Source organism: Chaetodon auriga, chromosome 9 (assembly GCF_051107435.1).
Source record: "Chaetodon auriga isolate fChaAug3 chromosome 9, fChaAug3.hap1, whole genome shotgun sequence".
NCBI classification, from domain to species: domain Eukaryota; kingdom Metazoa; phylum Chordata; class Actinopteri; order Chaetodontiformes; family Chaetodontidae; genus Chaetodon; species Chaetodon auriga.
In genome coordinates, this window is record NC_135082.1 from 15799606 (window position 1) to 15819012 (window position 19407).

Here is a 19407-nt window from a genome sequence, read left to right on the forward strand (position 1 = left end):
GAGAGGTAGAGAGAGGGGGAGGGAGAGAGAGAGAGAGCGAGAGCGAGAGAGAGAGAGAGAGAGGATCTGTCCTGCTGCGCTGGTACGTGTGTGATGCATCAGAGCCGGCCCCGCCTACTCCCCGACGCAGCCAATCATCACAGAGCTGAGATCTGCCTGACCACTGACTGCAGGTGATTAAATATGATGAAAAAACAGAGGGGTGGAGGAGTGGGTGGCAGAGCGGAAGTAGTTGAGTGTCTTATGAGGTTGTGACTAATGGGAGAGAAAGCAGAGAGAGCAGGAGAGAGGATGAGAGTAGGGCTGTTTCACTTGAATGAGTGCTGAATATGAACCACAGTACAGTGACTACTAGAGGATTCACCTGGAGGCATTATTCAATTAGCACAGAGCTGGCGAACACACACACATGACTGACACACACATACAGATTTTAATGCACGGCAGAATCCCTTCTACCCAAGTCTGCATTGAAGGGTAAGGCTGTATTGGCTTACAGCAGTATCACATGAAATGATCTTATTAAGTTATCGTCCTATGAAGTTCTGTTCCACTTTTCGCTCTCTAGATGAGCGTTAGAGAGAAGATCGATACCAGTCTCACACTTGTCTGTTACATATGAAGTTCTGCCAGCAGTGGTTAGCTTAGCATAATAGCTTAGCATAACATTTCCGAAGTTGGAATCTGTAAAATTTGCTTGTGACCTAAACAATCGATTATCAAAAGAGTTGCTGATTAATTTTCCATCAATCAACCAAGCTATTAATCGTTTCTGCTCTAATTGGTAGAATAAATATTCGAGGTAAGACAACAGGGTAAACACTTGAGGTACTGACCCACCTCTACTTTGCACATCAATTTGATTATCTTATATGTGATCTTGCATTAATTTGCCATTCAGCCATTTACAGTAATATCCACAAAAATCCTAATTAACATTAAGATAAATATTTCAACCATATCAGTGAGGCCTATTGGAGGGGGCCAGAAATGGCCATAGTAAGAGAAATACTTAAATTCACACACCAATGCACACACACACAGGCTTCAGTCAGTGTGGCAGCAGAGAGTAAGGGGCTGCCAGTGACAGTTGGTGCCATCACTGGTGCTGGCTGTCTGCCACCGGGCTTTAAACCCCCCCACAGCAGGGAACAAGAAGAGCTGTTTATCTGACTTACTCCAAGACTGCCAGCAACGCCCTCCCCCACCCCCTACTTACCAATGATGGGCAATACCCATATCTGCCCTTCTAACTGCCCCCCACCAGCCTAACATCTACCACAAAGCCCCCCTAAGCCCACCCACTGTTCTACCTGCACGTCTCCACCTATTCACCCCAACCATATGCCACCAAAATCCCCCTCTGGTTAAATCTATAAACCCATAAGGTTTGGTGTTTAGCTCATACTCTCTGCCAAACCCCAAAACAGACCAGGAGAGGTGGGAAATACTGCAAATGTTTTCAGTGCCTGCAGTTGTCCTTTGCATGCTTTTAAATCTATTGGCATGACCATGTAGATCAGCTTAAGCCATAAATCATCAAGGCATGTTACAGTGCTTCATAAAGTATAGAAAATTGCTCCTTATATAATGAATTCGGAAAATTTCCTGTTCACTTCCTTGTACACTCAATTAAGGATGGAGAAATGTAACGGTGAAGAGGTTAAGCTGACCAGCAAAAAATTAATCATCAATCATTTTGGTAATCAGTTGAGCACAAGTAAGTAATTTATTAAATACCAATGGCAAACATTAGCTGGCTCCACCTCCTCAAATATGATAATTTACTGCATGATGATATTATTCTAAATTGAATGTCTTTGGGTTTTGTACTCTTGTTCAGACAAAACGAGCAGTGTGAAGACATCATACCCAGAAACCACCATAACAGTAGATAGACACAAATAGCTACACAACATGCAACCATTAATAATGTCTTGGTTGTCTTGAATAGATTGGGAATTATTTAAAAAAAAAAAAAATCTAACCTGTTCCGATTTTTTCCTTTAGACAGCTGATGAACATCACCTGCTGTGACGTCAATGATTAGCATTTAGCCAGAAGTGCCACCTGTCAGAGATATTCAACCCGTAAAGAGCCATACAGTGGCAGTTTGGAATACATAAAATAATAAAAATAACTACCATGTAAGTGTAAACTTGTACTAGCCAATTTTGGGCCATTTTGGAGCAGAAAAAAACGCAGAAACACGCTCCAAAACAGTCGATGTATTTTAGCCTTATAGCATTGCTATGGCTAACATGTTAGCTAACAGTTGATTTGTTAGCAAACAGAGCTGACGCACATCTGGTTGGATTTTTGGATATGGCGATAAGTCCACTATTTACTGACCTTTCAGCTCTGGCTTGTCCTGCACCCAGCCATGAGGAAACAAGACGACGTTCAACTTTCCTCAGCTGCTGGTCGCTATAGTCTGCGTGTATTTGATGCAGGCAGGTAAGCTAATGTACACTATGTGGAGCTTGTTTGCTGAAAAACAGCTGCCTGCTGCTGCTGGAGAGAAGGGGGTAGATGATGAAAGTGAGACTGAAGCAAACAGTAAATGTGCAGCAGTGAAAACAAATCAATACGCTGAAACCTGGGTCACGACTCTGTTTCCGGGCAGAAATGATGGCGCTGAATTTGTTAAATGTATTTTTTCTCACACTAAATTCAATGTACACAATTGTTTTAAAGAAATCTCAGAGAAAGATCTGGGCCAAAAAAATAAGCGAATTATCTGCACCGCTTGATACCACAAGGTTACACTAAATTTGAAAATCAATTCGAGATGATTCGCTATCCTAACATTCAATCCATAGGCTATAAAAATAAAATCATCGTGAACCAAGGCGCTGTCCTCCGCTCACACTGACTCCTCGTCATTATAGTAATCAGAAATCACCATCTTTACCGCTGCGTGAAGCAGGTCTGTCCACGTACAGTGAATCCAGTTCAGCTTGTCCTTGTTAACCTCCCATGCCTGACCCGACAGCAGTCTCAGGTCTGTCCCCCGTGGCGAACGTGCCATTCAGCCGTGAAGGCTTGGCCTCGGACCCGTGCCGTTACCTTGGCGACAGCGGAGCGTGACCGTCCAGCATCTCCGGCGTCACTTGAACCCGTCGGCCTGGAGCGAGTCTGAGCTGCACTGCGTCCTCACAGCATCTCCTCCAGCAGAGACGGTGCATACACTGCTGGAGAATCTGTCTTTAACCTTTTACATTTAACTACAACATCCAATATATGATGTATTTTACTTACTTTTTTCCCTTCACATACTGGGAGAAGACACAATATTCTTATTTTGGGAAATTATGTACTGTCCTGATGTTAAGATCTGGTGAAGATTTGAGCAGAAAACGTGGAAAAAGTATTAATTTACAGCTGATCTGTTGAATCACTGATGATGTTCACAGATCAGTTGATAGTGTCAAACAGCTCTGACCTTTAATATAAACATTTCTGATGACCAGAGCTTAAGGAATTTTGATATTTCTCAGTGCGCAGGTGGAACAGAATCTCTGGCATTGATTTAAATGAAGGTAATGTTACCAAAAAGAAGGAAAACAAATGAAATGACATTTAAAAAAGACATTATCTTTGTTAATGAGATGTGATAAACATCTCTTGTATCAAGATAATAGGATTTTGTAGCAAATGTATGACATAAATCAGTTCTTGTAACCATCTTTGGAAACAGGGTGGAACTGTTATCTTCCAGCCTGTGAGAGTCAGAGGGTTTGGCTTGAACTGTTCCCATCATCAGAGCTGATTGCATGAGTGGTTAAGTGTCCTCTGAGCTTGAATATAATGTATATATATAGAATCTGTTGCTGTCTCTGATACAGATAAATGGACTTTACCCTCTGTAGAGGGAGTGGACTCTGAGACTCCAGCACAATGCATGCCTACAGCCAGTCAACATGATAATGATCAGCATCATTCATCAGGAGCACCGATGTGTCCAATCAGACGCAGCGATGCCTGTGAGTGTCTGTCTCTGTTGACCTGGCGCTTCTCTCCCTTCCCACCCCCACTCCAGTGTGCAGACACAGGGTTGCTTAGCAACCCAAGAGCAGCCTATGGAGGACACACACTCCGTCGTGCAGACGCTCACACACATTTGGAAAACCCAGGAACTCTGAAGGAGGAAGATAATGTACTCCCACTCCACCCCTCCATCATGCTCTGTGACCCCCAAAAATGTGTAGAGAAACAGTCAACCCTCTGCCTGGAGGAGATTCAAGCCAGTAACTGTGGCCCAGTGACTGCTCCTCCTTGCCAGACACACACACACACACACACACACACAGGCACACGAAAACATGCACACAAGTCCACTACATCCAGAACGTTGCCTAATATTTTGTGATTGTGACTGATTAGTGATGGGTTTAAGCCGGCAGCCATGAAATCAGCATTTCCAACAGACAAAGAGGTTTAGAAGATGAAAGTTAAAAGCTCTGCAGCGTCTCCCCAGTCTAACACCATTAGCACGTTAAGTGAGTGCTTAAATACAGTCAGCAGACGATGGATCAACTCATTGCCTTGAGCGGGAGACAGCACTGTAATCCCCTAAAGGGGGGTTTCGCTACAGTAATGGCAACCCGCATGAAACCACAACCCCTGGGGAGTGGTGGGACTGGGTAGATTATGAGCAGCCTTAGGGCCACGCTAAACCCCTGATAGCCCCGGCATACATACGCACACACATACACACACACTGACAAAGAAGCTGGGAAGTGTACGCACCTAAATGCGACAATAACATGCATGAAAACACACACATAAGCATGCTCGCAAATGGAAACGATAAGGACAGATGTGTACGGACACACACACACACACACACACACACACACACACACACACACAATATCCATGGGTATAATCTGACTGACTGCACATACACCTCCAACCGAGTGGAGGTAAATATTTCCTCTCTTTTCACATCTGTATGACATGTTTGAGGAGGTGGGTGCAGTAACTGGGTGTCAGGGGGATAATTTTAGTCCTGGAGGATTATGGGATGGTGATGGAATGACTCTTTGGGCCGAGGGCAAGGAGATGGCAGGAGGTTGAGAGTGTTTTTTTTCTGGTAAATTAAAGCAGCAGCCTCAGGGGCAAGAGGAATAAACTGAACTACATGGTGACATAAAAGGCAAAGAGCACATTATAGCCTGATCCCTGCTGGAAAACACAATGATAACACTGCGGCCTGGTGATAAAAAAAAAAAAGGACATGGTTACCTGACAGCGATATTATTACAAACAGGAAGGTTGAATTCATACCAAATCAAATCACTGGGGGGGATGGACTGTGGCGCTATTAGTCTGGGTCAAAAAAATGTTGTTTGGACTGGCTGTATTAATAAAATATCTATATACAACGCACATTTATGCATTGCTTTTGTCACATAAATCCAAAGCATAAATTCGACTACACGGTCCTTCCAGCCTGGTCAACTGTTCATTTGTTGCCTCTCGCTCCCTGGGGCAAAGCTGCTTAGAGCAGAAAGGAGATTACACATTACCAAATATACAAACAGAAAACACTGCAAAGCCTACGTGACTGCTGCCTATGAGCACACACACACACACACACACACACACAAACAACTATTGTGACATCCAAATCTGTATGTAGATTTGGGTTTCTTTCTGACCCGACGCTTTCATCTGCTCATAAATACAGTACTTACACAGTACACTCCCCTAGATTGTCTGTTTAGTAGGGATTCAGTCCTCTCATGTTAACTGTCGTTCACTCACACACACATTACCCTGATAAATCCATCAATATAGAAATCTATAAGCAAGACATGCACCCATTCCTACTGTTTGCCTTTACCTCTGTCCTCTATTAGAGCCAATGCAGAGGTGGCCTTTATTTGTGCACTCTTAAAACAGTTTTATAACTGTGAGCATAAAACCCAGAGGGAGAGACAGACACAGGTGACCCTCGGGGGAGGGGAGGTCACTGGGGGGAGGGGGGGGGGGTCACTGAAATCTGTCATCGAGCAAACCAAGGACTCAGCAGCCTGGGGAATACATCGGCACAGCTTGGCCGAGCATCGCTCAGCAGTTGAGGCTGTGTGTGAAAGGGAGAGTGATTGAGAGACAAATGTCTCATCAACCTCCACACATCCCACACAATCGAGGCATTTCGTGTGAGTGATCGGGCACAAACACTAGTCTTCGTTCTGTGTAAAAATATGTTCTAAAGCTAATATGAGACAATCAAACTGAGTGGGTGTTTTCTGCCTATTTAGTGCAAAATTCCCTCTTTGTGTTTCCTCCATGCACAGTGTTCCCTCACTGAGCTGCAGTGGAGGGCTTGTAACACAAATATTCAATTTCACACCAAAAATATTCACTTGACTTAATCAGTCTGCTATTCATTCTGTCTCACATCACTTTTTTGCTTTTAACTAACAAACAAGCCACGCTGCAGGAGATATGTTCAATCTTAAGCAGGAAAACTCTCATTCTGAATTTGCGTTGTAAGCACGCGCTTACAGACCATGACCATAAGAGAGGCGGCATGATGACACAAGTGCACACATCAGGGAAAAAGATCTGAAAATACAGGACACATGGTAAAACATGCTGAGAGCAACACTTCTCCCAAAAATCTATTCGCGATGCTGTTCAAAGCCATTCCTATGAATCTTTTGTATGTTGACACTGCCCCCTGGTGTCTGGTAAAGCGTGGTGCAACAACATAAGACTGAACTGTACAATGCGTTAACATTTCAGGATGAGGAGAACAAACAGTTTGTACGTGAGTATATCATTTAATTTCACTTTTGCAAAAACAGGATGTAAAATGAAATCTGTTCTTTAAAAACACAGTTTTGTACTTGTTGCATTAACACGTTTAGATTTTACAACCCAGTTGAAATAAACGTTTGAGGAGCACAATTATGAAGGAAGAGACATGCTATCCTACCTCTGCATGCCACGTGTCTAAATCTAATACCAACAAGACTTTCTTTATTGGCTTTATGAAAAACATTAATTTGCAGTTCTTTCACTTCAAGAAATGAAAATGTACTCTGATCTGATCAGTGACGTTTCACTGACAGGCAAGAACATCATTGGAAGATAGTGTCACCCCGAGGAAAAATTATTTTCTTTACAGCAATAGCCAATATTTCTTACTCACGGATGATTATATCCGGTCATTTACAACACAGTTAAACACAAAGCTTTCCTTTCAGTGTGACCCACAATTCTGACACTGAATCACACTTGAAAATAAAAATATAAGACACTCAAATAAAATTTACTTTGACCCTGTACATCATTAATTACATATAATAAATTCTTATAATGGTTAATTCTGTGGTTGCCCCATGCCAAATTTGAAAAAACAAACAAATAAAAACCTTAAATACTTAAATGTTCAGTAATACGTTCTTGTGGGACACAACAGGAAACTCTGAAACAAGTTCCTTGGGTTTACTTTGCAAACAAAATTAAAGTGCAAATCAATCATTTTTTAAATCTTTAATCAGACGGGATTAGGGCCCATGTCAGGCTCCTGCTGGTCATCCATGTAGTAGGGATCTCCTTGGTGGACTCTGTGATTGTGCACTCTCAGGTTCCCTCTGTGGGCAAATCTCTTCCCACACTCTGTGCAGGCAAAGGGCCTCTTCCCCATGTGAACGTCCCGTTGGTGGGCTCTCAAGTTCCCGCTGCGGGCGAAACGTTTGCCACACTGAGCGCAGCCAAAAGGCCGCTCCCCTGTGTGTGTGCGAGTGTGCACAGTGAGCTCAGAGGGAGTGAGGAAACTCTTGTCACAAAACTGACAGGGATGGAGTCTGACTCCGGTGTGGCGTAACAGGTGTCTGCGCTGGTGGGAGGGGTAGGTAAAACATTTGGTACAGTATGGGCAGGTGTAAGGTCGTCCGTTCCCTCCACCAGGAGCTGCGGGGTGGCTGAGAGTGTTTGTGTGTCGTAGCGCGAGTGACTGTGAATTGGACTGCGGTCGGAGAGGGTCTCTGTTGCCAAAAGTCGTGACCCGTCGTGTGTGATTGATTGGGCCTCTGCCACCCCTGTCGTCTCTGGGTCTCCATGATGATTCGCCAGAGGGGGCTTGGGGTTGAACCTGCCGAGCCACCCTCTGCCCCACGCCCTGGCCCTGCCCTGAATTCTGATTGGAGTTCTGGTTCTCAGGTTCCTGGTCCAGGAAAGGGAAAGTGCTATCGTCATCTTCGTTGCTGGTCTCGTCAGAGCCAAAACCAGGTCGGAAGCAGGATGCGTCTGTGCCAGTACTGCTGCTAGCTGGACCAGAGCAGCTGGTGTTATCTGCCTGCAGGTTCTCCAGACCGGACACTCCACCTCGGGTGGTGTCCAACCCCGGTAACCACTCCCCTGGTTGTGCTAGGCTTGGGTCAGGCCTGGGCGAGCAACGCCCACTCTGGGAAATGGAGAGAAAAGGGGTGGAGGCTTGATCCTGGTGGGGTCTGATGTCTGCACTGCGACTGCCCTGATCCCAATGAGACACTGCAGGGAAATTGGGAGAAAGGACAAATGACACACTTTCATTTAACCTATTAAAAAAAACACCCTTACACCTAAAGAAGGGCAATCTTGATCTAACATTGAAAAGACCAAGTAGTGTACAGCAGGAGAATGTAGTGACTTCTTACATTTGGCCTTGGCTTGTGTGGCTGACAGGGTATCTATGTGCCTCTGGTCCACAGCAGCAAGGCTTCCCTCTGGGCCTGTGACAGACCCTAGAGCAGAACGTGATCCAACACGCTGTGGGAAACAAGTAAAAGAGATCCAGAAAACTCAACAGCAAGTCATGGTGCAAATGTCACTTTTGTGTTGGCTGCTCAGAAAACACAAAGGCTTAATTACTTCAGCTGATTAGCCAAGTTCTGAATCATGGACGGGCAGGACAAGGTCTGACCTCATGTTTTACTGAAGCCCCGTCCTGGCCTGTGACCTCCTTTTTCAGCCCGCTGAGGCTCTGACTGACTCCTTCGACTGGGTCTGAATGAGAAGACCCATCCTTTCCCACATTCAGTCCTGTGCAAGAGAAGATAATGTTCAGTGTATCAGTAAAACCCTCGGTGCTAGTTCAGTAGTGCAAGTGTTCATGGACATAAAGGTTCATCTTAATGAAAAAAGCATGTTGGTCCACATGCACCCATGCAAGGGATAAACAGGCATCAACTCATTCCCTCATTTTGCCTGCCCATCGTCCACAATATATTATACTACGATAACATAAGTTTGCTCATTTTCATTCTTCTATTATTAGCATTACTTTCTTCTCTCCCATACACACAATCCTACACACAAACACACCACGTTAAACAAATTTCCATGAACACTCATCTAGATCACAGTCACTGCATGGTGTTTATTATTATTATGATTATGGTCACTATTATTTCATCCTTGTTTGTGTTATATAGGTTTCATGCAAACTTCTGTATGCCACATGTCTTTCCTCTGTCTCTCCTTGTATATTTTATTCCCATTTCTATCGTTGTTGTATAAATAAAGTTTTTACTCCATAGTCCTACATGTGCTGTCCATCTTACCTGATCCTGCCAGGGTCTGCTGCCTCAAGCCGCCCTCTCTGTCTCCTGATGACATCTCCCCTTCCTCGCCCCCTCCGCCCTTCGCCCTCTGCCTCCTCTCGCCTTTCTCCAGCTTGCCTCGGAGGATGGAGATCTCCTCCGCTTTCTGCGCTAGCTCCGCCTGCTGTTCGCACAGGCTGCTCTCAAAGATCTTGGCAATCTCGCACACAGCGGCGGCCAGCAGCGAGTCCATGACGGTGGCCAGCTGCGCGTGGAAAGCACTCCGAGCAGACTCCATTGTCCTTTGTGTCAGAGAAATTGTTTTAATGTCAACGACTGATTGACACCGCTGCTTTCTTCTTCGGTTGGCCTCCACTGGCAGCTGAGGGAAGATGTGGCTACCACTGAACAGTCCTCTGCCGTGGCATCCATGAACTGCCATGAGATGTTGCCATGCTACGTAGCTAACGTTACGCCATTTCCAAAAGCCATATACCGTTGCAATTTCCCTTTAAACCCCCTTTTCTCTGTGCTTAAATATCTATTTATATTCAACCCGTGCGGCGTTTTGAGCAAGCTCAATAGAAGCTATGGTATCAAGGCAATTAGCTTGATCTTGTAAGCTAACGCCACCGTTCATATACAGTGATGACAAGCAATGCGGTGAAATGCGGAGGACCAGTGTCCACAGTACGAGTTTAAGGATAAAGGTCAATTTGCAGCTAGCTGAGGTTAAAACACAGGCTGGAAACACAGGATGCTGTCTGCACTGGCTAACGTTAGTATAACGACGTTAGCTAGCATTACCTGCTGCTAACGTGTAAACAACCGAGCCAACGAAGCGGAGCCCGTCCTGGCTAGGACTGAAGCCAAATGCGTAGTGGACACAACCACAGACACGGGTCGACAATGTCTCTTAACAGTCGTTGGCCAAATGTCCTCACGGGCTAGCTTTAAATCCATGAAAATACGTCAGTCACATTCAAAGATGTGGTGACTCGTCCTCCAGCTGGCAGCTTTTTGGTGTCTGTGATGACGTTTCTGCTCCATGAGGGGGCGCCAGGGGGCAGCGATGAACCCCAGAAATGGAGCGTAACGATCAAAGACGGGTTTTGAATCACATCGATATTTCTGTCCATATTCACCCGCTCTCTCCCCCTCTTTGCTGCCAGTCTGCACCAGACTTTTTCATCTGTTTTTTAAAATGCATGGTGTTGGATGTACTGCGGCCCACTCAGCAGCCTTATTTTTGGGTTGAACGTTTCGGTCAACTTGGGTGTCCTTGTGTTTTTCACCAGAATATTAGAAAAGCGACGACAATTGACTATTTTTGTTATTTCTTTCTTAATGTTTTCTCCTGAGAAACGTACCACTGACTAGTTTCACGACGCATGTGTCCCCCTTGCAAGTCTCGCGATAAGGAATCAGAGGGATTCCCAGACTGCAGATTAACAAAAACAAACAACCTGAACATCATCATCATCATAATAAAATGCAAAAAAAGACATTCAGATTAATCTACTACACTTTCAGTAACGAGGTGATCCTACAAGTGTCCTTCTGTAAAATGCAGATGCTCCCTCATTTAAGACAAGGTATAACACATGGATTTTATTGCAGTAATGTTGACAGTGTCTCAGTCTAGCAACACTGCTGTATCACTTTTATTAAAGACAAATACATGAAAGAACAAAGCGTTCACATCTGTTCCAGCTTGCTTTCCAACTCAAGCAGCAGATGAAAATGACTGAACAGGATAACCAGTTACAAAAGTCTGACTCCACAACCAAGCACGTCAGCAGACACTCCCGGAGTGACCTCAAAGATCGAGGGGCACAGTCTCTCAAAGACTTGCAGACTTGATATCAAACAGCACGAACTGCGATGAAGGCAAACAGAAGATAATCATGTACAGATAAGTCAACATTTTCTTTCAGTAAATACAAAACACGTTGGGGCTTTGACAGTACACCATGTACTGCAAGATGACAGATTTTTAACGAGCAGAGATTTTGTTATACAGCTTCTACCGAGGTAGCTTTTCTTTTCGTATATATCAGACCAAAGAGCAGGTCTGCTTTAAGGCAATACTGGATTTACATAACTTTTGCATCAATCTGATGAAGTACCTTGATGAATAAGCCTAAAACACACATTTCCATCATGGATCATGGTATAAAATTACATGCACTGTGATAGGTTTTATCCGTCTCCCACCCCCTTTACAAGTTGTTTTTCACATTAGCAGTGAACACAGCCATAATCTTAAGTAACATTTGTCTAATACATTGAAAAAAAATAATGAAAACGGTAGATTTCAGATTCTTTTAGATTGAAAGTACACAAAAAAATATTTTCAATGAAGTATCCATCTTTAATTTGGTAACACGATGCTTTGCTGACTGAGTATTTTAGGTTTTACAATGCAGCACTGTACCAATGTGATTTTTGTGATTCAAATGATTACATTAAAAAAAAAAAAACAGCTCAACTTTAGGAAACAAAAAAATGTTAAATGCACCACCATTGATCAGTGCGTGCATAAACGACGACAGCTGGTGTGTCAGTGTCCATAGACAGGTGATCAAGCTGTATACTGGCTTACTTGTGGCGCTCCATGTGGTTCCTCCGCCTTTCCCACAAGTGCAGAAACGAGACCACTTCCTGTCATATTTAGATACATGCCTATCACACACCTCTGACTCTGGATCATAGGATTACGGCACTTCCTTTTGTGCAGGTGAAGCTGTTCCCGAGAAAGTGTTCAACCGACATGCGTTTGTTTCTCCTAGGCTTCTGACACAATAAGCACATGGAACCATTTGAATGCAGCTTTTTGTCTGATTGCATTATCTCTCAACTTTGTTATGGTCAACTGCTTGACTTGTGTCTTCAATGGGTGAAATCAAATCCCCTGATGGCACGGTCCTCGCGAGGCGTCCATTTGTCTCGCTGGAATTTCCTTGGTCTGTGTGCATTCTCATGATGTGCAATTTGAGCGACTGGTTAATGCGGAACTTCTTTGGGCACATGATGCACGGAAAAGGCTTCTCACCCGTATGAACACGCACGTGCTCTTTCATCTTGCAATGTGAATTAAACTTCTTGTTGCAGTGTACACAGGGGTGCTTTTTGGCGGGTCCATTTTTCTGGAGAGACGATTCATTGTGGGTGCTGGCGGAAGGTGTGCTTTCCTTCTGAACGATCACCTGTTGTTTGCTTAATGCAGCTGGTTTTTCTTCAACACAGGATTGAGATTTTGGAGGTTTGGTGGACTCTGCTTCTTTTGCCAGCAATTTCTTAAGTTTTTCACAGTATGGTTTATGGCGCACAAGAATACTTGGATAAGGGAACTCTTTTTTGCAACCTCGGCACTTCTTGTGTGATCGTATATGCATGCTTCGGCCAAACTGTGTGTCAAAAACCCTCTTGCAGAACTTGCAGGAGTACCTCTTCTCACTGCTTTCCCCCACTGTCTCTTGTTCTGTGGACTTTGACTCAGTGGCTGGGATTTTTCTTTCCTCTCTTTTGCTCTTCAGTGTATTTTCTTTCTCTTTCCCTGTTGAATTTCCCCCTCCTCTTCTCAGACTTGCAGCTGTTAGATGCTCATGTTTGATGTTTTGGAGCAATTTTTTCATGTCGTTCCTCACCGGTGGACGTCGAGTTCCTCGGTCACGCATTGGTGAACTTCCGTCCTGAGTGTGTTTAACCCTCTCCTTTAACAAAGAACCTGTGGAAGAGAAATTTTTCAAAAAATGAAACTGACCCAGGGAAAAGGGACAGGTGACATCAATATAATTAACCAAACAGTCCATTAGGTAGCAAACTGATTTAAGAGAATGGACAGAGCAGAAGTGAAGTGGCATCTGTTAACTTGAGATTTGATATTAATGTTCTGATAACCCTCGCAGTGGTTAACTTAATATTATTAAGCTAACGTTGGCTGGAGAAGCTTTGACAACATCATTTCAGTCGCATGAGCTCACCTTGTGAGAGTGTGAGCAACTAAGCTGTTTCCCTTATTTTTCCAGTTTAAAATTAGTAAAATGAATTAGAAGAGAGCTGGTAAATTGTATTATGGATGGATTTGTTTTCACAGAGGGAGGAGGTGCAGCAACCAATGGACTGTGTCTCTTTGAAAAGGTTAATGGTGAGTTTAAATATCTGTTCAATAAAAGGATGGACTTGGAAACGGTGCCGACTTTGGAACGTTCTGTGTTGCCTCAGCACCTGTTCCACTCTCTCACTCACTGTGGTCTTGGTAGCCTCAGTATCATATTCGATCGGCTGCTGATGTGTTTTGACTCCTAACACCTCGATAAACTGTCTAACATTGGTGGCACATATATTTTTCTTACAAATGGCAGACATGTAAATATGATATAGGACACTTTGTTAAATTAAAAATGCAGGTTTTCATACCAAAATGCCTTATTTTATGGAGATAAGATAGTAACAGTAATAGTTCCATGATACTTTAGTTTAATTATGGATTACAGTTGAATTCTTGGTTACAAAGTGAGTCTTGCAAATCATAAAATCACTATCTGTGAATGCAAATAAGTGAATGGAAACATGAGAACATGAGAAAGCACTAAGAATGCAGAATGAAACTCACCTCTCCGGGATCTCCTGATACCCTCCGTCTGCTGGTAAGACTCAACGTCACAGTTCACCACCTAAAATACAAATGTATAGGTTTTATCTCCAATGATCAAAAATGCAAAGTACAAAGATCATCACCGGTTTCCTCTGCTAGTATACGATGCTAAAGTGTAATGCCACCACATCTAGAGTTTCTCCTCCGGTTTCACACCTCCTGCTCGACCGGTAGTTGCCACAGAGGGATATGCAGCGAGCGCAGTCTCACGCTGGGACACACGGCTTCGTCTTGTTTGGTCACAGCCTCGTAGCCCAGGGGAGTACACCAGTCAGCAGGTACTGAAAACCCACACACAAAGACACAGACGTGATCAAGCTGCATATGTAAGACACGTAACATTGTGATTAATTAGACAATTACGTGTACGCAGTTAAAGATCATTATAAAAAGGAATAAAATGATTCATTTAAGCACCATACCTACAAAATCAATCTCAGGAACATCAGAAGTTTGACCAGAGACGTTCAGAGTACCTTCAGGCTCTCTTAGCAATTCAGTCATCTGAGTTTTACGCATCTCCGCTCCTCTGTCACCTCCACACTCACTGTCCACCAGCTTGATCTCCATTTTCTGTAACTTTATTTGAAGTTGAGCAATTTCTTCTCCTTTCTGTGCCAGCTCCATTTGGTGGTTGTGCAGGCTGTTCTCAAAGATCTTCATTATTTCAAACACAGCCCTCGTCAAAACTGACTCCATGGTTCTCGTCAGCTGGTTCCTGAATCCTTTCGTCAGACAGTCGGACATCTTCGCAGATGGCAGAGAGATCTTGATCTGAAAGACTTGTGTGATGCTGTACTAGTCCTTTTGCTTAACACAATCAGTGACTCCCTGTACAGAAAGATAAGAGATCAGGTAACGGTAAACTACAACACACCTTTAAATAGGGTCACTTTAGCAAGGTGTATTTTTGCTGTGACAGAGGTCTAAACCCCAGGCATCTGGGTGAGCTGTGCCATACCATTAGCATGCAGCTGCAGAGGAATGCATTAGTGCTACTGTTTCAAGCACAGACACTGTAAGACTGGTTGTATATAAGCAACTCCATGCATCAGAGAGGACCATCAGTATTCAAAATCAAAGGTAACATGGCAGAATCACTTAAAAACTTTAATGATTTTAGACGCCAACTCAATTCTTAATGAACATTCACGCTACATTTTTAAGAAGGCAATGCAAAAATTCTGTCTTTTAAGGAAATTACGTGGATCTGACGAGAGCAAAGAACACATTCCCGTTAGCTAACGATAACTGGGCCTGTATGGATGACTGGTTCAGTATTTCGCTTTCGATAAGAGAACAGCAGCAGTGATTCGGCTCTTGCTACAAACACATGGCATCATTTTAAGACATCAGAGAGAGTCGTAATGACAAAAACTGCAACCGCACGTTACAAGGTGAACAGTGAAGTGCACGCGTCGGGCAGCTGAGCAGCCTTCACGGATACTGACCGGTCGGCTCAGGGAGAGCTCCTGTGCTTTGCTTCAGATCATTAACGCTCCGCAATTTCCGGAATACAGAAACTTAACTAAATGAACAATAAACTAGCTCATTCATATCTCCGATAACTACATATTAAATCGGCTGCAGTTCTTTATGAGTTAGTCAACAACAGCACCATTGGCTGTCTGTCCGCCATTTTTATACAACTTACCAGGAGGGAGGGAAAGGTTACGACGCGACTACGTCATTTTTCGATGCGTACCATCTTCCTCTGATGATGATGAATTTGTGGGAGTGCTGATACCAAACCATATATTTGTTGTATCGCTCCATATCTAAAAACAATCACATAATGTATACAAAAACATTATCGTCCAAATTGTAAGATTATGTAGCTATGGCTTTTCTTTCGCGCATGCGCCCTCCATTTGCTACGCAGTCGGGCGGTTATCATGGCAACCGGTCGAATACAAAACGAGACTATGCACAGCGGTTGATTCTTTGCAACACAGAACATCAACATGAATTTGAGCAAACCCGGGTCTTTGCAACTCGGTGGAAAGTCAATTGTATTTCCTAATATGTCCATATATGTTTTAGCCGGAGAACGATTTTTTTTTTCTGTATAGAAAATACTTCAGAGGAGCACTTAAAAGCAGCAACAATATATGTGTTTTCACTGGAACAATATTTAGCACCAAATAAACTCATGTAGTGAATAATCTGTATTAAAGGAGGATACATGGATTTGAATCATTTGATTTTTCTTCAGGGCAAGTGTAACTAGCCTTTCATGGTGTCAGTGAATTGATGAGCTCTATTTTTGTCCTTACATTGCTCCCCGGGACAAGGTGGACACAATATTACAATTCCATGGTACTATGTTATCTTTGTTACTTAGACAAGGAATACACTGTTTGCATAATTGTGACCAATAGCTTGTTGCTGGGAGCAGATGGCATGCTCAGCTGACAGAACTGAACTGACTTACGTCACCCATTGAATGTGATTCACCGGTGAGAAGTCAGGGATTCACTCTGTATTATTTGATTACAGCAATTTGAATGAAAGGTTGCATTCTCTCTGTTGCTTTGGTTAGCACTTTACTTCTGCATACATGTCATTACTACAGACTCCAACACCCATTGACAGCAGGGGGAGGGAACAGAAAGAGAACTGGTGTCTTTTGTCATGCTTTTTAGGCTAAAGTGTAAAGACAGGGCATTCGTTCTTTGGCCAGAAGTCTGTGGTGCACAACATTTTGCTCATTGTTGAGTGAAAACTAAAATATAATAGTTTTTAATCAGGATAAACTGTAAAAATCCCTACAGCAAGTAATGCAAATACATTTAACTAACATCTCCCAATATGTCAACAAATACCAAACAATAGTTTTATGTCAGCACACACTGCGCCCACTGTGGTCAAACAAAGGTCGATTGGCACTGAGTTTGGACAATTTCAAGTCGGCTGTACAGTAGATAACCAACTGCTCCCTTTCACTCAGTTGGTTAGTTAAGAATTTTGGGGCCAAAAGCAGGCTTTTCCCTCTAAGGACATTTCATTTTATTCCTTTATCTTATTTTAAAAGTTCTGAATGGAAGAAATTTTGACATGACAGGAAAAGCACAGGTATACATAATAACATGAACGATGGCTGCTTCAGTTTCAGGGTCCTGGTATTGTGCACACTGGCTCACTCTCATGGCTTACAGGGACACTTGAATGGGATGGAACCATTAGTAATACCGACTATGACGAGTCAAAATATCAGCTGTGAAATGCTCCTGGTATTTTTCACTGGGTGCTTTCCGAGGCTGAACTGGATGTAGAGTATCTTTCAAGCTCAATGATCAATGAAGCCAGAGACACATTTATGGTCTACAGGGATTGCTTTATTGCATTTGAATTTAAAAGGATCAGTGCAAAGCTACAGGGTCCAGGTAAGTGCTTTGAAGATAGCCATACAGTGCATCAGCAAGTGAATTACCATATGTCTTTGCTTCTTCTTTATGCCGATTTTAACTATGTTCGTACATGTAGGGCAATATTGGAATGATCTTGTATTTCAGTGTGTTGAGCTCCATCTCAGCCAAAGGTGGTGTTGTTCCAGGCCACATTGACTGCTTCCATGTCTACAAAGTTAATATAAATCCTGAAATAGACACAAAGAACTAGGTTAATGAGATTGGACATTAACAGTGAGCAAGGTACACGGGGTAACTGAGCCTGCCTTTTACTGTCACCATATTAACTTTATCTTATCAAATTATGTGCAGTACTGGTTGCTATGTGTGCTTGCTACCTGTCAACAGAGATGCCCAGGTGTTTGTTGAGCAGTCCAGACAGGAGTTCAGCGTATTTCCGGTTGTGAGCACTGTCGATCTTGCCAATGCTGTGGAGAGAGCAGAGTGCGCAGGGATCTTCCTTTCCTCCAAACATCATCATTTGGTCAGGGTTGATATGCACGGCAATGTACTGGTGTGTGACAGGCAAAAAGACACAAAGCTGATGTAAGACCACACTGGGAGGATCAATCGTGACTGGTATTAACGTAACTGAGCCTAAATGTGACATTGTGGTTTCAGCATTATAAAGGCAGTGAAGGTTGTGGTGAGGGTTTTTGAATAGTGAAGTCATTAATCCAAATTCTCCCACTACAATCCCATTTTTTAACCAGAACCTGTGACATTTTCCAATTACGTTAAGGTGTTTCTCTCATCATTAATTTGACTGATTTACTGAGAGTACAATTTCCTGATATAAATGCTGTTTAGTGTTATTCTGGTAGGAAAATACAGAATCCCTTCAATATATTTTCAGACATAATACATTTTATGTTAACATCTTCAGCCTAAAAAGGTTCAAATGTAAAGATGTTTAAACACCTTAAAAACATTTTAAATTCCCAAATTCCCAGAAACATAGCAAAAATAGATAATAATAATAATGATCAGGATCAGTCTGTAGAACATGTTAGAAGGTGGCTATTCACTAAACCTGTGGGTGTACTGAACCGACGCCAAAGATTAATCATTTGGCTTTCCCATCAAAACTGAAAATACTACTCAGCAATTCCATGTTTGTACACTTGCACAACAGGCGCACCTTATTCAGCGAGGCATACAGTCTCTAATTTAAACTGCAGTTAAATGGAAATCAGGCCTCACCTGCTGGTCGTATTGCACTCAGCAGATAAGTCAAATCTATCTCGCTCATCCATATAGGAGAGAATGAGGGCTGATCGTTTCATAGACCAGGCGACCATAGAGTTTGCCCCCAGCCTACCTGTGCAGGTTTGCCCATTGCGCTGGCCAGCACCTCGGTGACCTGTGTCATCAGAGCCGCCGTCACATTGCTTTTGGCCACGTTGGTGTTCACCACGAACATCGGCATGATTTCAGATAATCAGGGCTTTCTGTCTCCGCTTCACGGTCTGTTAACGTTGCGACTGCACACAGGCGGAAGAAAGATACGAGAGATTTGTCTTCCTCTCTGGAGACTCGGCTATCATGTGGCAAAATGACCACAGCGCCGCCATCCATCCTGGGAGACACTTCTACTGATACACGCCGAAAAAGAATCCACCCAAGAGGAAGAACACATATTTTTGAGTTGTTATTTCTTTAAAAAAAAAAAAAAAAAAAAAAAGATCACCGCCTCTGTTGAAATCACACAAAGAACACAGTGATTTTTAACACTGAATGTATTTCCAGGGGTGCGGCTGCTCTTGAGTGTAGGGTAATTACGGTACTGGGCATG

General features: G+C 43.2%; 3 protein-coding genes across 4 annotated transcripts; all 3 read right to left on the reverse strand.

The window, feature by feature from the left end:
- Positions 1-6777: 6777 nt before the first annotated feature.
- LOC143325565 (uncharacterized) lies at positions 6778-10585 on the reverse strand. The gene is made up of 4 exons (XM_076738731.1): positions 9564-10585; positions 8924-9042; positions 8658-8769; positions 6778-8511 (listed from the first exon to the last, which is right to left on the reverse strand). Exons 1-4 carry the CDS (start codon positions 9982-9984, stop codon positions 7517-7519), a joined length of 1647 nt encoding a protein of 548 aa, XP_076594846.1. The 5' UTR covers positions 9985-10585; the 3' UTR covers positions 6778-7516.
- Positions 10586-11178: 593 nt separating this feature from the next.
- Positions 11179-16075, reverse strand: LOC143325568 (uncharacterized). Of its 2 annotated transcripts, none has more exons than XM_076738734.1 (5): positions 15857-16075; positions 14625-15033; positions 14359-14483; positions 14161-14221; positions 11179-13272 (listed from the first exon to the last, which is right to left on the reverse strand). In XM_076738734.1, exons 2-5 carry the CDS (start codon positions 14947-14949, stop codon positions 12392-12394), a joined length of 1392 nt encoding a protein of 463 aa, XP_076594849.1. In that variant the 5' UTR covers positions 14950-15033; positions 15857-16075; the 3' UTR covers positions 11179-12391. The 2 variants fall into 2 exon arrangements, with proteins under 2 accessions (XP_076594849.1, XP_076594848.1); XM_076738733.1 differs by having other exon boundaries at positions 15654-15862.
- Positions 16076-17518: 1443 nt separating this feature from the next.
- On the reverse strand, positions 17519-19397 carry mif (macrophage migration inhibitory factor). The gene is made up of 3 exons (XM_076738744.1): positions 18934-19397; positions 17951-18123; positions 17519-17800 (listed from the first exon to the last, which is right to left on the reverse strand). Exons 1-3 carry the CDS (start codon positions 19039-19041, stop codon positions 17734-17736), a joined length of 348 nt encoding a protein of 115 aa, XP_076594859.1. The 5' UTR covers positions 19042-19397; the 3' UTR covers positions 17519-17733.
- Positions 19398-19407: the final 10 nt, after the last annotated feature.